Source organism: Moschus berezovskii, chromosome 8 (genome assembly GCF_049115385.1).
Source record: "Moschus berezovskii isolate FMDL1 chromosome 8, NW_MosBer_1.0, whole genome shotgun sequence".
Lineage (NCBI taxonomy): Eukaryota > Metazoa > Chordata > Mammalia > Artiodactyla > Moschidae > Moschus > Moschus berezovskii.
This window is the reverse complement of record NC_142467.1, coordinates 106,626,748-106,645,778: the sequence shown is the minus strand read 5'-3', so window position 1 is coordinate 106,645,778 and position 19,031 is coordinate 106,626,748. Positions and strand designations below refer to the sequence as shown.

Here is a 19,031-nt window from a genome sequence, read left to right as displayed (position 1 = left end):
AACTTCCTTCCATCACAGGTCTGCCTGTGCTCCTCTGTCTGATGGCTTCTCTCTCTCCCACTCATCCCTGCCTCCCTCCTCTCCTTATTTCTCTCCACCTCTGTCTCTGGTTTCACGTCTCTTTTTATTACCTTTTTTAATCTGGTCTCTTTTTCTGCCTCTTCTGTTCTGCTCTGTTTTTTGCCTTTCTCTCCTCTCTCTTTCTGTGTCTCTCTCCTCTCTGTCTCTCTCGTTATGTCTCTGCCTTCCTGTCTCTCTCCTCCCCACCACTCTCCCCGTTTCCCTTCCCTACTTCTGTCTCTCTCCACAGTCAAAAAAGCGAAGTTTGATGGTGCCCAAGGTAAGTGCCCTCTATTCCTGTGCTGTCCTGTGTTGTCTGTCTGCCTCTTAGAGAGATGAGGGAGGGTGTCTGAGCCGGTGATGGGGAGCCCAGGCTGTCTGTCTGCGAGCATCACAGAGAGAGCATCGGAATTGGTCTGGGGTCCCCCAGCAGTCTTCCCTACCATCCCCTGAAAACCCTAATGGGAATAGGGCTCACCCTGAGCCAGTGGTGCTTCCCAGGATCCTAAGAGATAGGGCAGGGAGCAAAACTGGGGCTCAGAGAATCAAAGGAAATTTCTTATGTCCGTGGATATTAGACGCTGTCATTTCTAAGCATAAAGATTAGGCATCCCCAAATTCCCTGTCTCCCTGCACAAGGCCCCTCCCTGGGGTGCTCTGAGGTGCTGGGGTGGGGTTCTGGGGGCTGACCTGGGGGTGGGAGGCACAGAATCACCCCAGTGTATTGGACCTCGGGTGGCCCCAAGAACTCACAGACCCTTGGGGATCATAGTGGGGTCATTGAGAGCTTGGGAATGGACATGGGGGAGTCCCTGAGCCCCTGCACTGACATCTGCTTTCACCACCACAGAGAAATTCAACACCTACGTGACCCTGAAGGTGCAGAATGTCAAAAGCACGACTATTGCTGTCCGAGGCAGCCAGCCCAGCTGGGAGCAGGATTTCATGTTGTGAGTCTGCAGTGACTGGAATCTGCATGGCCTCACCCCCTGGCACAGTCAGGCCTGTTGCTGGTCCTGCAGGGCACAGCCGGACACTCGGGTGTTGTCTGGGACTCCCCTCCCTCCTCCTTCAGCCCCTTGTCCAGTCATCAGCTTTGCCTCCGAATCCAGTCACTTGCTTTTGTCTCTGAGGCCACCAGCCAAGTCCCCACTGCCCGCCAGCCTCCACCCTGGCCTCCTGCTGCCATCCGCCTCCCTCAATCTGTTCTCCTCCAGGCAGCCAGGGGGATATTTTTAAAACTGCAAATCACATCCTGTCACTCTCCAAACTTGCCCCTGGCTTGTGTATCATCAACCTCGAAACAAAGCCCATATCCCTCCCTGCAGCCCCCCGAGACCTGGTCCCTGTGACCTCACACCAGTACCTTGCTCCATTTCTCCTGGCTCACCTGCCCCAGATACACCCACCTCTGCACTGTTCTGCCAACATGTCCAGCTTGTTCCTGCCTGCAGGACCTTTGCTCTTGTCCTCTCCCCATCCCAGCTGGCTCCTTCCGGTCCTTAGGTCTCAACTGTGTCACCTCCTCAGGGCAGTCCCCGCTGATCACTGCCCTCAAACTGTAATTGAAGAGTAGTGTCATGCCTCACCATCAATTATAATTTTATTCATTTGTGTGACATTTGACACATAGTCCAGGCCCCTTCCCCTGGACTATGAGCTCCAAGAGGGTAAGGCCCTATTGGTCTCTGCCCCTGTGACCTCCATGCCAAGCACAGAGGCTGACACACAGTAGTTTCTCAATAAATATTTGTCTAATAACTGAATGAATTCATGACCTGGACCCTCTTCTCAACCTGGAGCCACTTAAGACCTCGTATTAAGTGAAGTGAAGTCGCTCAGTCATGTCCGACTCTTTGTGACTCCGTGGACTGTAGCCTACCACGCTCCTCCATCCATGGGATTTTCCAGGCAAGAGTACTGGAGTGGGTTGCCATTTCCTTCTCTAGAGCATCTTCCCGACCCAGGGATCGAACCCAGGTCTCCTGCATTGTAGGCAGACGCTTTACTGTCTGAGGCATCAGGGAAGTCTCTAGGAAGACCTCCTATTACATCCTACGTACTCTGATGATGGCCAACATCTGCCGTGACCTCTTCCAAGGCTTTGATTAAGTCAGTTTTGCCTTATAGCCCTGGAAGAGAGTGTGCCAACACAATCCTCATGTTACAGATGAGGGAACAGAGGACCAGAGGGGCAAAGACACCTGCTCAATGTCATATAGCCTCTATCTGACAGAGCTGGAATGGGGACCCAGGCAGCCCTCAACCCCTGAGCAGAGGCTGGCTGGAGACTGTGGGAGGCCATGGGAGAATCCAGAGTTGGGATCTGGAGCAAGGGGGCACTTAGAGAAGGGAAGGAAGGTGCTAGTCCTACAATCTAGGGAAAAGGTGAAGGGAGTGGGAAACAATAGTCCTCAACTTCCCCTAAAGCCAGTTACTGAATGACCAGGTATATTCAAGGAGAACATTCCTTAAGATGAATATTTGGTAAATTGGTAGATTCAGTGAATTGGACATTCATGAAATCTGCACATTTCCTGCAGGTAAAGTGCTTAAAAGGTAGGATCATTCATATGCTTAAGGGTGTCCCCATATGATTGGAGAGGGATAACACTGGGAATGATGGAAGAACCATGAATTGCCCTTATCATAGGAGTAATAGGGAGCCATGGAGGGTGTTGGAGCCTCTTCCTCACTTAACCAGCATTCTCAGGGTCTGAGGGCTAGAGGAAGGGCCAGGTGAATTGAAGGTACATGTAATACTTGTCCCCACTTCTTCTTTCCAAACCTGGAACCTGATTCTGCTGTGACACCCTGAGCATGTAACTTAGCCCTCTGGCCTCAGTTTCCCCTCTGTAAAACAAGAACTACTGTGTCACTTTCCTGGCTGGCACTAATTCAGACATGGGTTTGCATTCCAGTTGGTTGTGTGTCCAAAGGCTATTGAACTGACTTTTCTGTCCTCTCTCAACAGTGAGATTAATCGCCTGGATTTGGGGCTGACGGTGGAGGTATGGAACAAGGGTCTCATCTGGGACACGATGGTGGGCACTGTGTGGATCCCCCTGAGGACCATCCGCCAGTCCAATGAAGTGAGTTGTAGGATGAAGGTTGGATAAGAGTGCCTGGGAGGGGCCCAGAGGCCAGTGGTATAAATGAGATAGGCCTCTCTCTCCATCTCCTGACAATGTTCGAGTAGGCGTTCAGGGTGGCTGTGGCAGCTCCAGTCACCAGGTTGTAAAATCCTTCCATCTTGTCATTCTGCCTTTCTCCCCATGTGGCTTCCATCTCATGGCCCAACATAGCTGCTCACGTATTACCATTACATCTGCATTCCAGTCAGGGGGAGGGAAAGTTAACAAGGGAGGGAGTTTGCACTCCTAATTAAGGGCCCAAACTGGAAACTGCTCAAGGCACTTCACTCACGTGTTATTGGCTAGAACTGTCATGTGGCCCCACCTACCTACAAGGGAATCTGGAAAATACAGTCTTTAGCTGCACAGCCCCACTAGAAATGTATCCCTATGGAAGAGAGAAGAAGGGATATTATGAGCAACTAGCACTTTGTGCCCAGATGGGCATCAGGGAGGGAGGTTGCAGCAGTCCCAAAGAAGTACTAGAAAATAACCTTGGCCTCCTTCTCTAGGCTCCTGGCCTTAAATCTCAGCCCCTTCACTTGGCCCCTAGAATCCTGTCCTGCCCTCCCTGCCTGTCACCCTGGGAGGCCTTCCAGGTAACAGCCACCAACTTTGCCAGCCTTATTTCCCCCATGCTGCAACCTACACTCCTCACAGGCACCACAGATGGTTTTTGAGCTTTCTTTCACATGCTCTGTTCTCTGGGTTTCAAGTGTCCTTTCCATCACCCTTAAGTCCAGCTCCAATGTCCTCTCCTCCAGGAAGCCCCCCCTGAATCCCTCAGTTCCCCTCCCTCCTTCTGGCTTTCCCTTGACTCCGTGGTGCTGGGAGTGTCTGTGTCAGACTCTGACTGTGGGCTTCTCAGGGATTTCCCAATATGGCCCAGGTTTAGAGCGGGCACCAAGGAAGGTTTATTTTTCAATGAATGAATGGAAAGGGAAGAAAGGGATGCAGTAGTCCAAGCAAGTGGTTCCAAAAGGAAGCCTTGTGGCCCAACCACAATTTCCTCAGTGACCCTTCCCCCCAACTATGACTGTGTCCCCCATAGTCATCTGGGACAACTATGGCCTATGGCCAGGGACCCCAGACTCCTCCCCTGACCCCTGCCAGCCTCTCTCGGGGGCCACAGAGCATCAGTCTCCTGTGAGAGATGAATAAAACTGAGGTTCCGAGTGGACCCCACTGCTCAAGAGCTCATTTCCCTGAACCAAGGGGGACTGGTTCATTCACTAGGGGGGCTTCCTCCCAGGATGGTGGTAAGATCTGGTCTTTTATCTGAAGCTGAGCCCTCAGTAGGGATGAGGAGTGCTATGCAAGGCTGGGTCCGCCCCTACCTGACCCTGCAGGTCCCTCTCTCTGGGTTCCCCAGACCCACAATGGTGCGTTGAATTTGTGACCTTTCTTCTCGGTTTCCTTATCGGAAATGAGAATGTGGCCCTTGTTCTTGGCCTAAGGGTGAGATGAAGGGAGAGAGACATGTCACGTGGGAGCAGAGGCCTGCTGGCCCATGCACAGCAGATGCGTGACTCACCTGGCCTCATGCAGGACCCTACCCCCTGTCACCCCACCACCCCACAGGAGGGTCCTGGAGAGTGGCTGACCCTGGACTCTCAGGTCATCATGGCGGACAGTGAGATCTGCGGCACTAAGGATCCCACCTTCCACCGCATCCTCCTTGACACCCGCTTTGAGCTGCCCTTAGGTGAGTGTGGTTGGGGAGGCGTGGGGAGGAACCCTTGCCCAGCCCCAGGAGAATGACCAGGCCTGGGTGGATCCAGATCACCCTTCATGTCTATAGCCATATCATCCTGAACGCCCCCGATCTCATCCGACGACCCTTCATTCTGAGGATGAGGCTCCCCTTCCTCAGAAGATAGTCTCCCAGATCATAGTCAGCAGAGATGCATGCCTGCTGGGTACAGAGCACACTCCAGCTCCTGCAGGTCACCAATGGGCTGCCAGTGCTTTTCAACCTGTGGGGCTCAGCTTTGAGCTGTCCTGGCTGGCCCTTGGTTAGGTCTTAGACTGCAGAAGTGAGCTGGATACGGAGAAGACACAGACAGAGGCGGACAAAGAGAGACAGACAATCAGAGCGCATGAGAGAGACGCAGAGATGAGCAAGGGCAGAGGCACAGAGGAGCCTCTCCACCTTTCCCGGAAGCAGCTCAGCTCTCCCATGCCCTCCTTCCAAGAGCCCATGGCATCCCCATCCTGGTAACGCTAGGATGCGCCTCCTCTCACGTCTTCCATTCATTCCCAAGGCAGCTCTGGGTGGCGTGGTGCAGGGGGTGCTTCTGTTCTCCAGTCCTCTCTCCCCACGCCCTGGCGGCCAGCCCCATAGGCGGGCAGGACGCCCTGGATGGGGCTGAGGGGCAGGGAGGGGCTCCCAGGCTCACGGCCAGGCCTCTGCCTGCAGACATCCCCGAGGAGGAGGCCCGTTACTGGGCCAAGAAGCTGGAGCAGCTGAACGCCATGCGGGACCAGGATGAGGTGAGCGTTAGCACCACCTTCCTCCCTTTCCTCCCTCCCTCTCCTGTTTCTGTCTCCGCTTGTCTTCCCCGTGTCTGCGTCTCTACCTCTTTTAACCTGATTAAATTCTGTGACTCACGTGGTCCAGTGATGGCGTTGAGGAACAGAGCCCACGTGATGATGTCAGTGGACTCAGGCTCTGTATTTACTCAGTACTCTCAAGGAGGTGCAGAGGCCCCATTACAGTTCCTAAACCCCCTTTCCGCCCCTCACCCCTCAACTCCTCAAGTCACACTTCCAGGTTTTCTTAAAAACTTGCCTTCCCCACCAGACCTTGCCCCCGTACCTGTTCTTCCCTGCCATCCCCCTTCTTCTGGGCTCTGTGTTCTCACAGTTCAAGCACCCAGTGTGGCGGTCTTCAGAAGGTAAGGGCAGTGAAGAAAGAGCAGGCAAGTTTAGAACGCTCTTTAGTGGGAGGCAGGGGGCAAAGGGGTTAGTCAGTTTTGTCCAAGCTCAGCGCTCACCTTCTCCTTCCGTTAGCTCCCCGCCTCAGTGTTCCCTCTTCCCTCTCTTCCCATCTGGTTTTCCCCCCCTCCCCGCGTCTGTGTTTCTTTTTCTGTTTGTCTGTATCCGTTTCTCACTGTCTTGGTGTATCTCTCTCCCTCTTGCTCTGCGGACAGCTGTATCCTCCTCCAGAGGGAGGGAACTTAGGAGGCAGGGCAAGTCAAGAGGGAAGAGAACAGAGGGCCACGGCTTCTGGCAGCCCACTGAGATAAACCCTCTCTCCTTCCCTCCCCTCAGTATTCATTCCAGGATGAGCAAGACAAGCCTCTTCCTGTTCCCAGCAATCAGTGTTGTAAGTACTTCTCAGTTCCTTCCTGGGCATCAGTTGAAACTCTAATCCTTTCTACCCCATGACTGTCCTTTGTAATGAACGGGTCACTCCCCTCCAATGATATGGGTCCTAAGAGTGAACAGAATCCAGTCACAGTGTAGTGGAAAGAGGAAAAGATCTGGTACTTGGATTTGAATCTTGCCTTGCCATGTGGCCACTGGCATGCCAGGGTCTTTGTCTGATCCTTAGAGTTCCTCTCTTTGAAACAGGGGCATCTGATAGCCCCCCACATTCTGATCTTTTTTGGAGGAATGAAGGGCATCTAGAGGGTTGAAAAGCATTTTGCAGTCTTCACTTCCATTTCTTAGGTCCTGGATGAGGACATAGAACTCATTCAACAAGCTTTCATGAGGCCACACAGACCCCCAAGCAGCCCACAGTCAGATGGTGCAGACCATCCTGCCAACCCATGTATAATAGGCTCCTATTTTCTTCGACAAAGAAATGGAGGTCCAAGAGGAGGGGTGACTTGCCAAAGTCACACACATGGCAGGAGGCAGAGCCAGGGTTTCAGCCCAGGTCCAAGGGACTCTGAGTTGTCTTCTCTTTCCACCGAGCTGTATCTCTTAATGATGATGATGGTCACTATATTCCTCTATACACTGCTCCTTCACCAAAGGCTGGACTTTTCAAGTGTGTTTATCCTCCTTGGTTGGCCCTGTAGACACTCGGATGCCCCCAGACTAGGTCTTCAAAGATCTAGGAGATGTCTTTCTCCTTAAAGCACCCTCCAAGTCCTCTGAGATGGAGAAGTGAAAATCATAGTCTCCGGGCAAAACCCATACCCATGACGCTTTGCCCCCACCCCACCCTTCAACCTCTTTCTCCTTTTCCATCTGCTTCCCCATCCTCCTCTCCTTCCCTCTCATGGTCTCTCCTGTATCCGTCGTCCACGCCCCCCCACCATATGCCCAGGATATGTGATGATGGAGATTGGTGGAGGGAGGAGCTGGGCGACTGCAATTGAAGGACCCCATTCCTACACTCACTTGGGGTGTGAGATGGAGAAAGTCCCTTGATTTCCACACCTGGGAAGGGATCACCACTGCTCTGAGGAAATTACAAACCCGCTCTCTGGTGAATGGGGTCATTGAAGGATTGTGCTGGAGCAGGGCCAGGCAAGGTGGGGGCAGGAGCAGATGACACAGAGTGCCTGGGCCGGTGACCTGAAGCCAGAGGAGGGTTCATTTCAAGAATGGAGACCTACCGCCCAGCATTTGCCTCCGAGCTCTCCTGGGACTGGTTTATCACCCTTTTTTCACAAAGGAGGCAGCCGAGTGTCAGAGGAGTCAGAACTCTGGTCCAAGCTGCTTTTCTGAGATGCAGAAGATGGGACTGTGGTAGTGAAGGTGTAGTTCTCTCCCTGGTTCTGGCGCTCAGGCTGTGTGGCTCGAGGGTGTTCACTCTACCTCTCTGAGCCTTGCTTTTTCACTTATAGAATAAAAGTCGTTAAAATAAAAACTCACACAACAGGGATGTTTCAAAGCTGAAGGTCTCCAGTGTTTCCTTCATTATCTGGAGGATGGGGAGGTGTGGGGAGAAGAATGAGGTGTGCTGACCCCCGACTTCAGAGATGGAAAACCCTGGGTCCAGACGGCCTCTTTACCACTTCCTGGCTGAGCTTGCGGTCTTGTCAAACAATGCGGGTATCCTGCCTTCCTCCCAAGATGGCGAGTGAAGGCGTAACAAAAGTCAGTGGTTAAAGTGATACTCGGGAAAGACCCTCAGGGCAAAAGGGCATGGGGTCCCGGGTGGGAGGAGGAGATGGGGAGAATGAGGAGGTTGGGGGAGCCCCCCTCCCCATGCCTGCCCCTCTGTCTGCTCCCTTTATTATCTCTGCCCCTTCTCTTTGTAGGCAACTGGAATTATTTTGGCTGGGGTGAGCAGCAGAGTAAGTACTCAGCTTGATGTTCTGGGAGGCCACAGGGAGGTAGGCGCCTCGGAGACCATGAGGCCCCCGCCCCTTTGATCAGGGAAGCGGGGAGCCTGTGGTTGATGCACTGAGGCCAGAGGACCGGCAAGACCACTCTTGTGCTCTCCTGCCCCCCATCACTAACATCTGTTTGAGGGTCACGATCTGTCTCAGGGGAGTGGGTCCCATCACTTGGGTGGGGGGATTCAGCTGGGAGGAGTGGGCATTTAGACAGGAGACCTGCCTGTCTCCAGCTGGGCACTGTGATCCCCCCACCACCTCGCTCCCCATGTATAACCTCATCTCCTCTCCTGTGACTCCTTCCTCTTTTTGTCTCCCCATCTTCCTCCTCCACCTGGAGCCCTCCTCCAGCCCCAGTGTCACTCAGAGGCTGGTGGGTGGGGAGGGGAGAGGGTCTCAGACAGAGCAGCTGGGCAGAGAACCCCCCAGGCAGACATCACTCTGGAGAGCTCAGCTCCCAAAGCCCCCCACCCCCAACACACACAGCTTCCTCCAAGTTGCCCCCAGGGAAAGGAAACAAGCCACCTCTCCCCAGATTAGAGGACGGTGTTCTCTCTAAGGAATAGCTCCGTTTTCCCCATGCCTTTTCCTGAGAAATCCAATCCTCTAGTCTGAGCGTGTATCTACCTCCTGATTTCTACTCCATCAACTGGAGGTTCCTCTACCCCATCCCCACATCCTGATGGACAAGTTCCACCCCACCCTCCCTTCAGGATCAGGAAAGTGTAAGTTGCTCAGTTGTGTCCGACTCTTTGCGACCCCATGGACCATACTCTGTCCATGGAATTCTCCAGGCAAGAATATTGGAGTAGGCTGCCATTCCCTTCTCCAAGGGATCTTCCTGACCCAGGAATCAGGAAAACTGTTTACAGATACAGCTGACCCTTGAACAACATGGCTTTGAGCTGCACAGGTCCACTTATATGCGGATTTTTTTTAGTAAATACTACTACAGTGCTACACAATCCCAGTAGATTGAATCCACGGATGCAGAAGTGTGACTGTGGAGGGCCAATTATAAAATCACACATGGATTTTCGACTGCCCAGAGGGTTGGCGTCCCTAGCCGTTGTATTGTTCAAGGGTCAGCTGTATTTTGACCCAAAGAATTTGTCAAAGCAAGTTGATCAAAAGCCAGTTTAGCCAAAATAGACATTTGGCAGACAAGAAGGCTTGGTCACAAGCAGTTTCACACAAACAAGCAATACAGTTAAAAAAAAAAAGACATTCTGGATTAAAACCAATTTAGCAAAAGCCTGTAAAAATAATTGGGTCAAGAAGAGCAAAGACAATGGGGCCCAAAGCAGATCATTTTGTCAAAACAAAAGTGGCTGAAAATGTCTTATCCAGAAGCAGGCAATTTGGTCAAAAATAATTTGGTAAAGAGCAGAGTCTGGGCAAAAGCAGAAAGAATCCAACAGAGAGCAATTTTCCCCCTAAAAACTGATAATCTGTCCGGAAAAAAATCAGTTTGGTGAACATGCACAGAGTCTCAGTGATTTGACTGGAAATATTTCAGCCTGGTCAAGGGCAGTTTGGTAGACTACAAACCCAAATAACTGTAGAAAATAAGTTGGTGAGAGGGGCAGTTTGGTAACCCTGCCACATTGTCCCCAGTTTCAGATGCCCCACTTCAGGCCTGAAGGGCCGTCAGTTTTACCCTGAAGCTCATACATCTAAGTTGTGGAATGAATTTCCATCTGTTTCTGCCTCTGACGCCAGCGCTGTCAGCATACAGTGTATCAGGTGATGATGGTCACACGGCAGGGACAGGATGAAAAGCTTGCAGGCCACAGCGGCCCAAGTCAAAGAGAAATAGGGAAGCCAGAGCCACGCTAAGGAAAGCCAGAGCTATGCTGCAAAAGTCAGAGCCACACTAAGGAAAGCCAGAGCTATGCTGCGAAAGCCAGCACTGCTGCTAAAAATGAATTTAAGGTTTTTCTGGAGGCAAAATAGGGACTGAATCAGATAGCTAGTTCTAAGCTAAGGATGAAACTAATATTTTAACTGTTTACCATATTTAAAAAATTCGACCTATTTTTTAATATAAAGAGATAGACTCCATTAGAGGGAAAAGGAATTAGAAAGTTAAAATAATAAAGAAAAAATAAAAACCTAGGAGATGAGCAAAAATGCTTAAAGACATAAAAAAAAGTATAAGCCAGGGACTTCCCTGGTGGCCCAGTGGTTAAGACTCTGCACTTACAATGCAGGGAGTACAGGTTCAGCTGGGGAGGTAAGATTCTAGGTCGAAAAAAAAAAAACCAGAAGCAATATTGTATCAAATTCAATAAAGACTTGAAAAATGGTCCATGTTAAAAAAAAAATCTTTAAATAAAAAGTATAACCCACCTCTTGGTGTTTAAAATCACCAGTAAGTCGGTACCACAGCCTAGTGTACCATGGGGTACCCAATCAGGAAGTTAACTTGGGGCAGGCAGCTCACTTACTTTCAACTCAACTATTACTTTCCAAATAAATGGAGTCTCTCCTGTTCCCACCACAATTTAACATCCTTTGAGACTGTTTTCTTTTTACTGAGAAAGAAAATCTGTTTTCTGTTTACCAAGGAAAGCAAACTGAACTAAAGTATCCTTTAATTCTTACTAAACACTTGGAGTTTGGCAACCCCACCCTGTTCCATTTGAGCGATAGATTCTGGGCTTGTGATGGTGCTGCCAACCCAAGAATCTAATCTTTCTGAGCCCCTTCCTATACAAGTGAGTTCAGGTCTGGGTCACCTTCCTAGGATATCAAGACATCTCTGAAGGTTAAAGGGCATTTACCTTGTCTTCCTGATCTCCCCTCCAACTTCCCCCTAAGTGTTTGGGTGACTCTTATTATGGGAAACTCATTACCTGATGGAAAAACCCATATTGTTTTCAGAGAGCCTGGACTGGTCCATTCTCACATCTGAGCTGAAAGACACCTTCCAATTCGTTCCTGTCCTCTTCACATTGTAGGACCTACCCTGGTCCCCAGACTCTAGGTCCCATTTGATCCACATACAGAAAAGCAGGGTTTTCACCTCCTTTATTCTAAAACCTATACCTCTATTAACATGACCCAAGATCCTTTTTTCATTTTGGTAGATTCCTCTTCTTGGGTTAGCAATCAGTGAAGACCCTCCTGAGTTTGGGAGACTCTGTTGGCCTCCACTGCGTGCTTGCCCGCTCTCTCTCTGCCTCCCGTCCTCACTCCCTCCCCTCACCTCCTCTCTCTTCCAGATGATGACCCTGACAGTGCAGTGGACGATCGCGACAGTGACTACCGCAGTGAGACAAGCAACAGCATCCCGCCACCCTACTACACTACGTCCCAGCCCAATGCCTCGGTCCACCAATATTCTGTCCGTCCACCACCCCTGGGATCCCGGGAATCCTACAGTGACTCCATGCACAGCTATGAGGAGTTCTCTGAGCCGCGGGCCCTCAGGTAGTCACTGTGGAGTGGAGGGTGTGTGTGTGTGTGTGTGTGTCCAACTCTATCTCCTGGAGTGGAGAGAGGAATAGATGGCAGGAGGGAGCTGGAGGCAAGTGGGTCTAAGAAAGCAGCATCCATGCTTTTTTGTAGGCAGTAGAAATTTTCTTTATCCAAAATCTTACCAAGAAAACTCTGCAAGCCTGATAAAAAGGGATTTGCTTTGGTTGAAAGAGGAGAAGGAAGTCACAAAGCCCCTAAGAGTTTCCCCTGCAAAATGGAGGCTCCCTGGCACTCCAGTTAGAAGCCCCTGGTTCCTGTGTACTCTCTCACTGCTCAGGCGAGGAGCTGGATGAAGAGCTGAGCATTACCAGGGATGGGGAAGGGATGAGGGTGGTGTGAATCATGGTAATGCTAGAAAGACTCCCAGCAAGTGGCTGGCTCGTGGTCCTGGGGTGGTCCTGCTCAGCCTTCCTGGTGGCCCCTGACTCTGTGTTCCTGACCAGCAGGCATGGACACTGCTAGTCAGGCACAGGCATGTGTCCGACTCTTTGAGATTTATGAACCATAGCCTGCCAAGCTCCTCTGTCCATGGAATTCTCCATACAAGAAGACTGGAGTGGGTTGCCATGCCCTCCTCCAGGGGATCTTCCTGACCTAGGGGTCGAACACGCACCTCTTACAAATCCTGGATTGGCAGGCGGGCTCTTTACCACTGCCACCCGGGCGCAGTGACTTAGGAGCTGCCCCGCCTCAGTCCAGCCACCATCACTACTCTTTTCAAAGTAGGCTGTCCCTGGACCTACCTCACAGGTTGGTCCCGGCTTACATGGGCGCAGCGTGTTGGCCCTTGGGCCCATGAGACGGAAGCTTGTGCCTGCCGCCCGCCTCTTCACTTACTTGACCTCCCCAGTCCTGGTTTTGTAACTGAACAGCAGCAAACATGATATTAAACAGGTTGGATATTTGTACAGCACTTTGGGCGGTTCCTGAAAGTGCTGTGTAGTGACCGTTAGGTAAATAACACAAATAATAGTATTCGGAGCTAACCGGGTGCCCAGCTCTGGTCCAGCATTTTTCCTTCATCATCTTATTTCATTCTCTGGGTGGGAATATTATTGACTCCATTTCACAGATGGGAAATCAAGGCCCAGAGGGGTTAAGTCACTTGCCTGAGGTCACACAGTTGGTAAATCATCATAAGGACAAGTGTTTGTGGTGAACCCACTGGGCGGCAAGCAGTGGCTTGGTGAATTACTGGTCATGGGTCTTCTAAAATGTTTGCTCCCCAAAGAATACATTTCCTTCATTAAAAGCTGGGCAGGATGAACATTTTGAGTGTTCTCTACTCTCTTGTTGAACCAATACTTCTGTTAATGCATGTGCGTGCTAAGTTGAGTCTGACTCTTTGAGACCTTATATACTGTAGCCCACCAGGCTCCTCTGTCCATGGGATTCTCCAGACGAGAAGACTGGAGTGGGTTGCCATGCCCTCCTCCATGGGATCTTCCTGACCTAGGGATTGAACATGCATTTCTTACAAATCCTGCATTGGCAGGAGGGTTTTTTACCACTATCACCACCTGGGAAGCCCAATTCTATTAATATGACCCCTCAAATCTCTGTAAGATATTAGATCAGGGACTTCCCTGGTGGTCCAGCAGTTAGGACTCTGCACTTCCAATGCAGAGGTTGTGGGTTCTATCCCTGGTCAGGGAACTAAGATCCCAAATGTCTCATGGCATGTGGCCAAGAAAATTAAAATTAGAACATATAAATAAGTAAATAAATAAGATATTAGGCTCAGTTCACATATACATTAGGGCCTCCAACTTGTGTGAGACTCTGATATATCAGAGTGGGAGGTAAACCCTGTAACACAGGTCCAGGACTAGGCTGGGGCAAGTGTGGTATGCTTGAGGTTGCCTCAAGTACAAATTTAGAGGGTGCCAAAAAACTCAGTTGTCAACATCAATATGTCAATGCAATATTTTAAAAAATCAAAATGAGTGCCAAAATAGCCCATGACCAAAAATTCACCAAAATATATCTTTGTAAGAGTGAATTTTGTTGTATGTAAGTTACACTTCAGTGAATTTTCTAAAAAATCCATGCTGAGGAAAATGCACAGCTTAAGTAAATGCAGGAGCTGAACCTGCACTTGTAGGACTTGGCCGCACCTGCCTCATCCTGATCTTGGTTCTGCCGTGTCTATAAGGAAGAAAAATAATGCTGGTTAATTGAACACTTATTTTTTTTAATTGAACACTTATTAAGTGCTATGTTTGTTTGTTTTTAAATTTATTTATGAGACTTCCCTGGTGGTCCAGTGGTTAAGAATTTGCCTTGCAGTGCAGGGGATGCGGGTTCAACCCCTGGTCCAGGAACTAAGATCTCACATGCCTCGGGGCAGCTGTGGAAAATGAAGCAGAGAGATTAAGTGACTTTCTTAAGATCACACAGCTGTTAAATGACTAAGCCAGACTTTAAACCCTGTCAAGCAGACTTCTGAGTCCATGACCACAGATACAATGCCACACTGCCTATCAGCCCTAAAAAAGAACCCACGAAGTTAGCCTCCCAAGGCCGTACAGCTGGACAGAAGTAGTGTTCTTACTACATCATCAGCAAGGACACCCACCAAGGAGATGGTCCACTCTCTGCTCCCAGCAGCGTCTTAGAACCACCCCTGGGTGGACCACATTCTGGATGATTCATGTTGATGTTTGACAGAAAATAACAAAATTCTGTAAAGCAATTATCCTTCAATTAAAAAATTCAGGGGCAAACCTGGTATTAAACATAGCCATCCAGCCTCCTGAATGGCAAACCTTCTCCAACTCTTGACAAAAACGTTAATGATGCAAACAAGTGTTTACATCCTGGTTGAGATTTGGAGAAACCCTCAGAATCACTGTATTTTGAATAAAGCAGTAAGAAAAAAATCTTAAATGGTTTCTCTTTGTGCCATCAAAGTAAATGAGCTTTCAGAGTTGTGCCATCCAACATGGCAGCCCCAAGTGGCTTTTTAAAGTTAAATTTTAAATGCTGTGCACTGTGCTTTGTCGCTCAGTTGTGTCCGACTCTCTGCGACCCCATGGACTGTAGCCCACCAGGCTCCTCTGTCCATGGGGATTCTCCAGGCAAGAATACTGGGGTGGGTTGCCATGCCCTCCTCCAGGGAGTCTTCCCAACCCAGGGATTGAACCCAGGTCTCCCGCATTGAGGGTGGATTCTTTACTATCTGAGCCACCAGGGAAGCTCAAATTTTAAATAATAAGTAAAATAAAATTTCAGTCCCTCCATCATACTGGAAGCTTTTCAAGAGCTCAACAGCCATGCATGAATGGCTACTATGTTGGATAGTATGGACAGAAAACATTTCCACTGGACAACACTCTAGAGAGTTTGGATAAAACATAAGTTGAAGAAAACCTTGATAAGCTCCCTACTCAGTCTTTTTTTTTTCAACTTTTATTTTCTTATTTCTGGATTTGCTGGGTCTCCGTTGCTTTGCATAGGCTTTCTCTAGTTTGCAGCGAGTAGGGGCTACTCTCTTGTCACGGAGCGCAGGCTCTAGGTGTGTGGGCTCAGTAGTTGTGGCACAGGGGCTTAGTTGCTCCACCACATGTGGAATCTTCCCAGACCAGGGATCGAACCCATGTCTCCCACCTTGACAGGTGGGTTCTTATCCACTGCACCACCAGGGAAGTCCCCCTACTCACTCTTTAGCACCATCCAGTACAATATTGTTTTGCAGGTATTTAAACAAGTTTCATGTTAAACTTCCCTGTTTTGCACATACCATAGAAAGTTCAGATAGTTTATAGATGACATGTGTTAGAAGGAACTTTTTCCAGAACATTTTTGGATGCAACTAGAGATTATCATAAGAAATAAAGTAACTCAGAAAGAGAAAGACAAATATTTAATATATGATATCACTTATATGTGAAATCTAAAACAAGACACAAATGAACTTGTCTACGAAACAGAAAGAGAATTGCAGGCATAGAGAAAAAAACTTGTGGTTGCCAAAGGGGAGGGGTTGGGGGAGGGATGGGGTGGGAGTTTGGCTTAGCAGATGTAAGTTATTATATATAGAATAAATAACAAGGTCCTACTGTACAGCACAGAGAAATATATTCAATATCTTCTGATAAACCATAATGAAAAAGAATATAAAAAGAATGTTTATGTATAACTGAATCACTTTGCTGTACAGCAGAAATTAACACAATTTGTAAATCAACTGGACTTCAAAAAGGAGAAAATAAGATTGAGTATTTAGTCCAGCCTCTTTATTTTTTAGGTCCAAGGAAATGAAATGACATGCTCAAGGTAAACCGCTTAGTGATATAAGAGGGAGTAGAATTCATCTTACCCTGGGTTTACTTAGCATCCTTCATTTAGCTCCTTTGTGTGCAAGCCATCCTGAAAACAAAGAACTAGATCCCTTTCTGTTTGTATTAGTGACTTCCTTATTCCAAATATCTTCAGACGCATTCCTGTCTCCCTAACAGCCTCTCCTACCAATTTTGCAACCACTACCATTTGTAAAGCATCATTCTCTTGCATATTCAAGCTGGCTCAGACTCATGCAATTATTGGGACAAAGTTTCAATGTATGGGAAACAGCTGAAAGGAGAGTAAGACATCAAATATAAAGAAAGTAGGAGCTCTTTCAGTAGATGGAAAAGTCTTCTCTTGGAGGAAAAATGCAGAAGAGTGCCCATCTTACAGATAGGGAAACTGAGGCTCAAAGAGTAGGAGTGAGTTGCCTGGGTCTCAAAGGAGGGTGTGCACAGAGCTGGTCCCGGACTGGCTCCCATTCTGTGTGCATGGGCTTGTCTTGTCCTTCTGTGGCCCTGGGTGTGTCTGTATGTCCCAGGGAGAGTCTGTTTATTGTAAGTATTCCTGGGATGGAATGGGGGGGGGTGGGAATGGAAAAGGGGGAGCCCTCTCCACTCTCCCCATGAACAGGTCACACAGCAGAGAGTGGGTGCACAGGCAGAAACAGCCTGACAGTGACTCGAGACACCATCCCGTGCCACTCTGGCCTTGCTGCCCGGTGTTGGCCACTGAATGTCCCCAGAGGAATAGACATTCCGTCCTGCAGGTCAGGGCTTGGCTTAAGAGAGGGACACAACTGGTCGACCTGGTGGTGGGAAAGGGCAAGGTGGGTTTCCTGGAGGAAGGTGCCCGGGATCTAGCCCTTGAAGGATAAATGAGTAGTCTGAGGAGAAGAATTCCAGGCAGAGAAAACAGCTTAACTAAAGGTGGGTGTGGCCAGATCATACAGGGAGGTTCTTGGTGGCTAACTCAATGGGATCCAGGAGAAGCGTCTGGGATCAGAGTTGTGTTGGTTCCCGAATGTCAGAGCTGGGGTGGGAGGAGTCTTGGGGGCCATCGGTCCCAACATCTTGCGGCCTGGAGCAATTTACATGGTGCCTGGTGTCACAGGTAGGCATTTCCAGACCTGTGTGGGGACCCAAGTCCTAGGCGCACTCTTGGCAACTCAGAATTTGCTGGAGTGGACTTTGGGAGTATTCACCAGCAGAGGGAGTTGGGAGTCTGTTCCAGCCCAATAACACCTGAGGATTCCCCCATCTTTGCTGTCTACAAGGACAGGCAATGAAAAGCAGTCAGCCACACACATAGCTGAGCAAATAAGGACTAGGGGGAGAAACCCCTGTTTGATTCCTAAAGCATCCCCGGGGCTGGTTGAAAGAGAGGATCCTAGTCACTGTGAGGGGAGGAAGTGTTTAAGACCAGGACCGCTGTCTATTAAGTGTCTGGATGAGTGGTTAGGAGGGCTGAGAGGTGGTGAGTGTCTGCCCTCACGCAGATACTTTTTCCTGGTTATGCTGAGTGTGATCCAGGGTGCATATAAGGAGCATATAATGTGGATGGGGGTAGGTTTGACCTGACTAGAGGTTGAAGGAGACTCAACTCACCCAAAGAAGTGCTATTTCAGTGGGCACCACAGGAATCTTCCAGATAAAGCAGGCAAGGAAGGATGTCCCTGGGGAAGCATAGCAAGTGCTAGGGCCCAGTTGCTGTTTAGTTGCGTTCTGCTCTTTTTGCGACCCCATGGACTTTAGCCTGCCAGGCTCCTCTGTCCATGGTATTTCCCGGGCTAGAATACTGGAGTAGGTTGCCATTTCCTTCTATAAGGGATCTTCCTGACCCAGGGATCGAATCTGCGACTCTTGCATCTCCTGCACTGGCAGGAAGATTCTTTACCACTGGTCTAGAGCTGGGAGCAGTTTAGGGAGTTGGAGGAGGTCAGTGTGGCTGGAACAGGGGGAGAGAAGGGAGGATGGAGGCAGCTGAGGGTACGGAAGTTGGAGGGCCTGGGCCACATAGAAGTGCAGGGCATGGCATGGGGTTTTAGAGAATCTGCCTGCGATGAGGGAGGCCTGGGTTTGATCCCTGGGTCAGGAAGATCCCCTGGAGGAGGACATGGCAACCCACTCCAGTACTCTTGCCTGGAGAATCCCATGGCCCGAGGTGGGCCACAGTCCATGGGGTCACAAAGAGTCAGACATGACTGAGCGACTAACTTTACTTCTATGGTCGAGTTTGGAACAGAGGAGGTCTGTGATTGGGTTTATGATTCCGATAAGCCCCTCTGTGACTTTCATGGAAAATGTTAATGTCCAGGAGAGAAGTGAACATTGAGTAAGACAGCGTCTAATGGAGATGGCAGGCCCTGGACTAACATGGGGCCCAGGATGCAAGGAAGTGGACACATTACACACATGTCTTTGAGGTGGAGCTGAGGGGGAGCCCTGATGAATGGAGGGGGCACAACAGGGGGAGGACCAGGCTGAGGCGGGGGTAGGAGAGACATCAGGAGATGGGGGCAACTGTGTTTGTTGCAGGAGTGCTAGGTCTCCACGGGGCTGTGGCAGGGACACTCGGGGTCCTCAACATGCGGGTGAAGGCTTCTCAACATGCGGGTGAAGGCTTTACAGCTGCCACAGTGCCTGGATAGGCGCACAGTAGGGCACTGATTTTGTCATCAATCTGATTTTATTGCCTGCCCCCCAAGATAGTCAGTGACCTAAGAACAGGTGTTTTGTCTCTTTGGTTCACGGCTGTGTTTCCCTGG

The 19,031-nt window shown here is 49.7% G+C and overlaps 1 protein-coding gene across 6 annotated transcripts in view; it reads left to right on the top strand.

Annotated features, from left to right (window-relative positions):
- UNC13A (unc-13 homolog A) overlaps positions 1-19,031 on the top strand; it is a 69,570-nt gene that overhangs the window by 8,801 nt on the left and 41,738 nt on the right. For all 6 annotated transcript variants that reach the window (XM_088839174.1, XM_088839177.1, XM_088839175.1 and 3 more), the window contains exons 2-9: positions 311-340; positions 911-1,010; positions 3,035-3,152; positions 4,776-4,899; positions 5,614-5,687; positions 6,468-6,522; positions 8,417-8,452; positions 11,722-11,929. In XM_088839174.1, the coding sequence (XP_088695300.1) occupies positions 311-340; positions 911-1,010; positions 3,035-3,152; positions 4,776-4,899; positions 5,614-5,687; positions 6,468-6,522; positions 8,417-8,452; positions 11,722-11,929 (745 nt within the window). The remainder of the gene's footprint in view (positions 1-310; positions 341-910; positions 1,011-3,034; positions 3,153-4,775; positions 4,900-5,613; positions 5,688-6,467; positions 6,523-8,416; positions 8,453-11,721; positions 11,930-19,031) is intronic.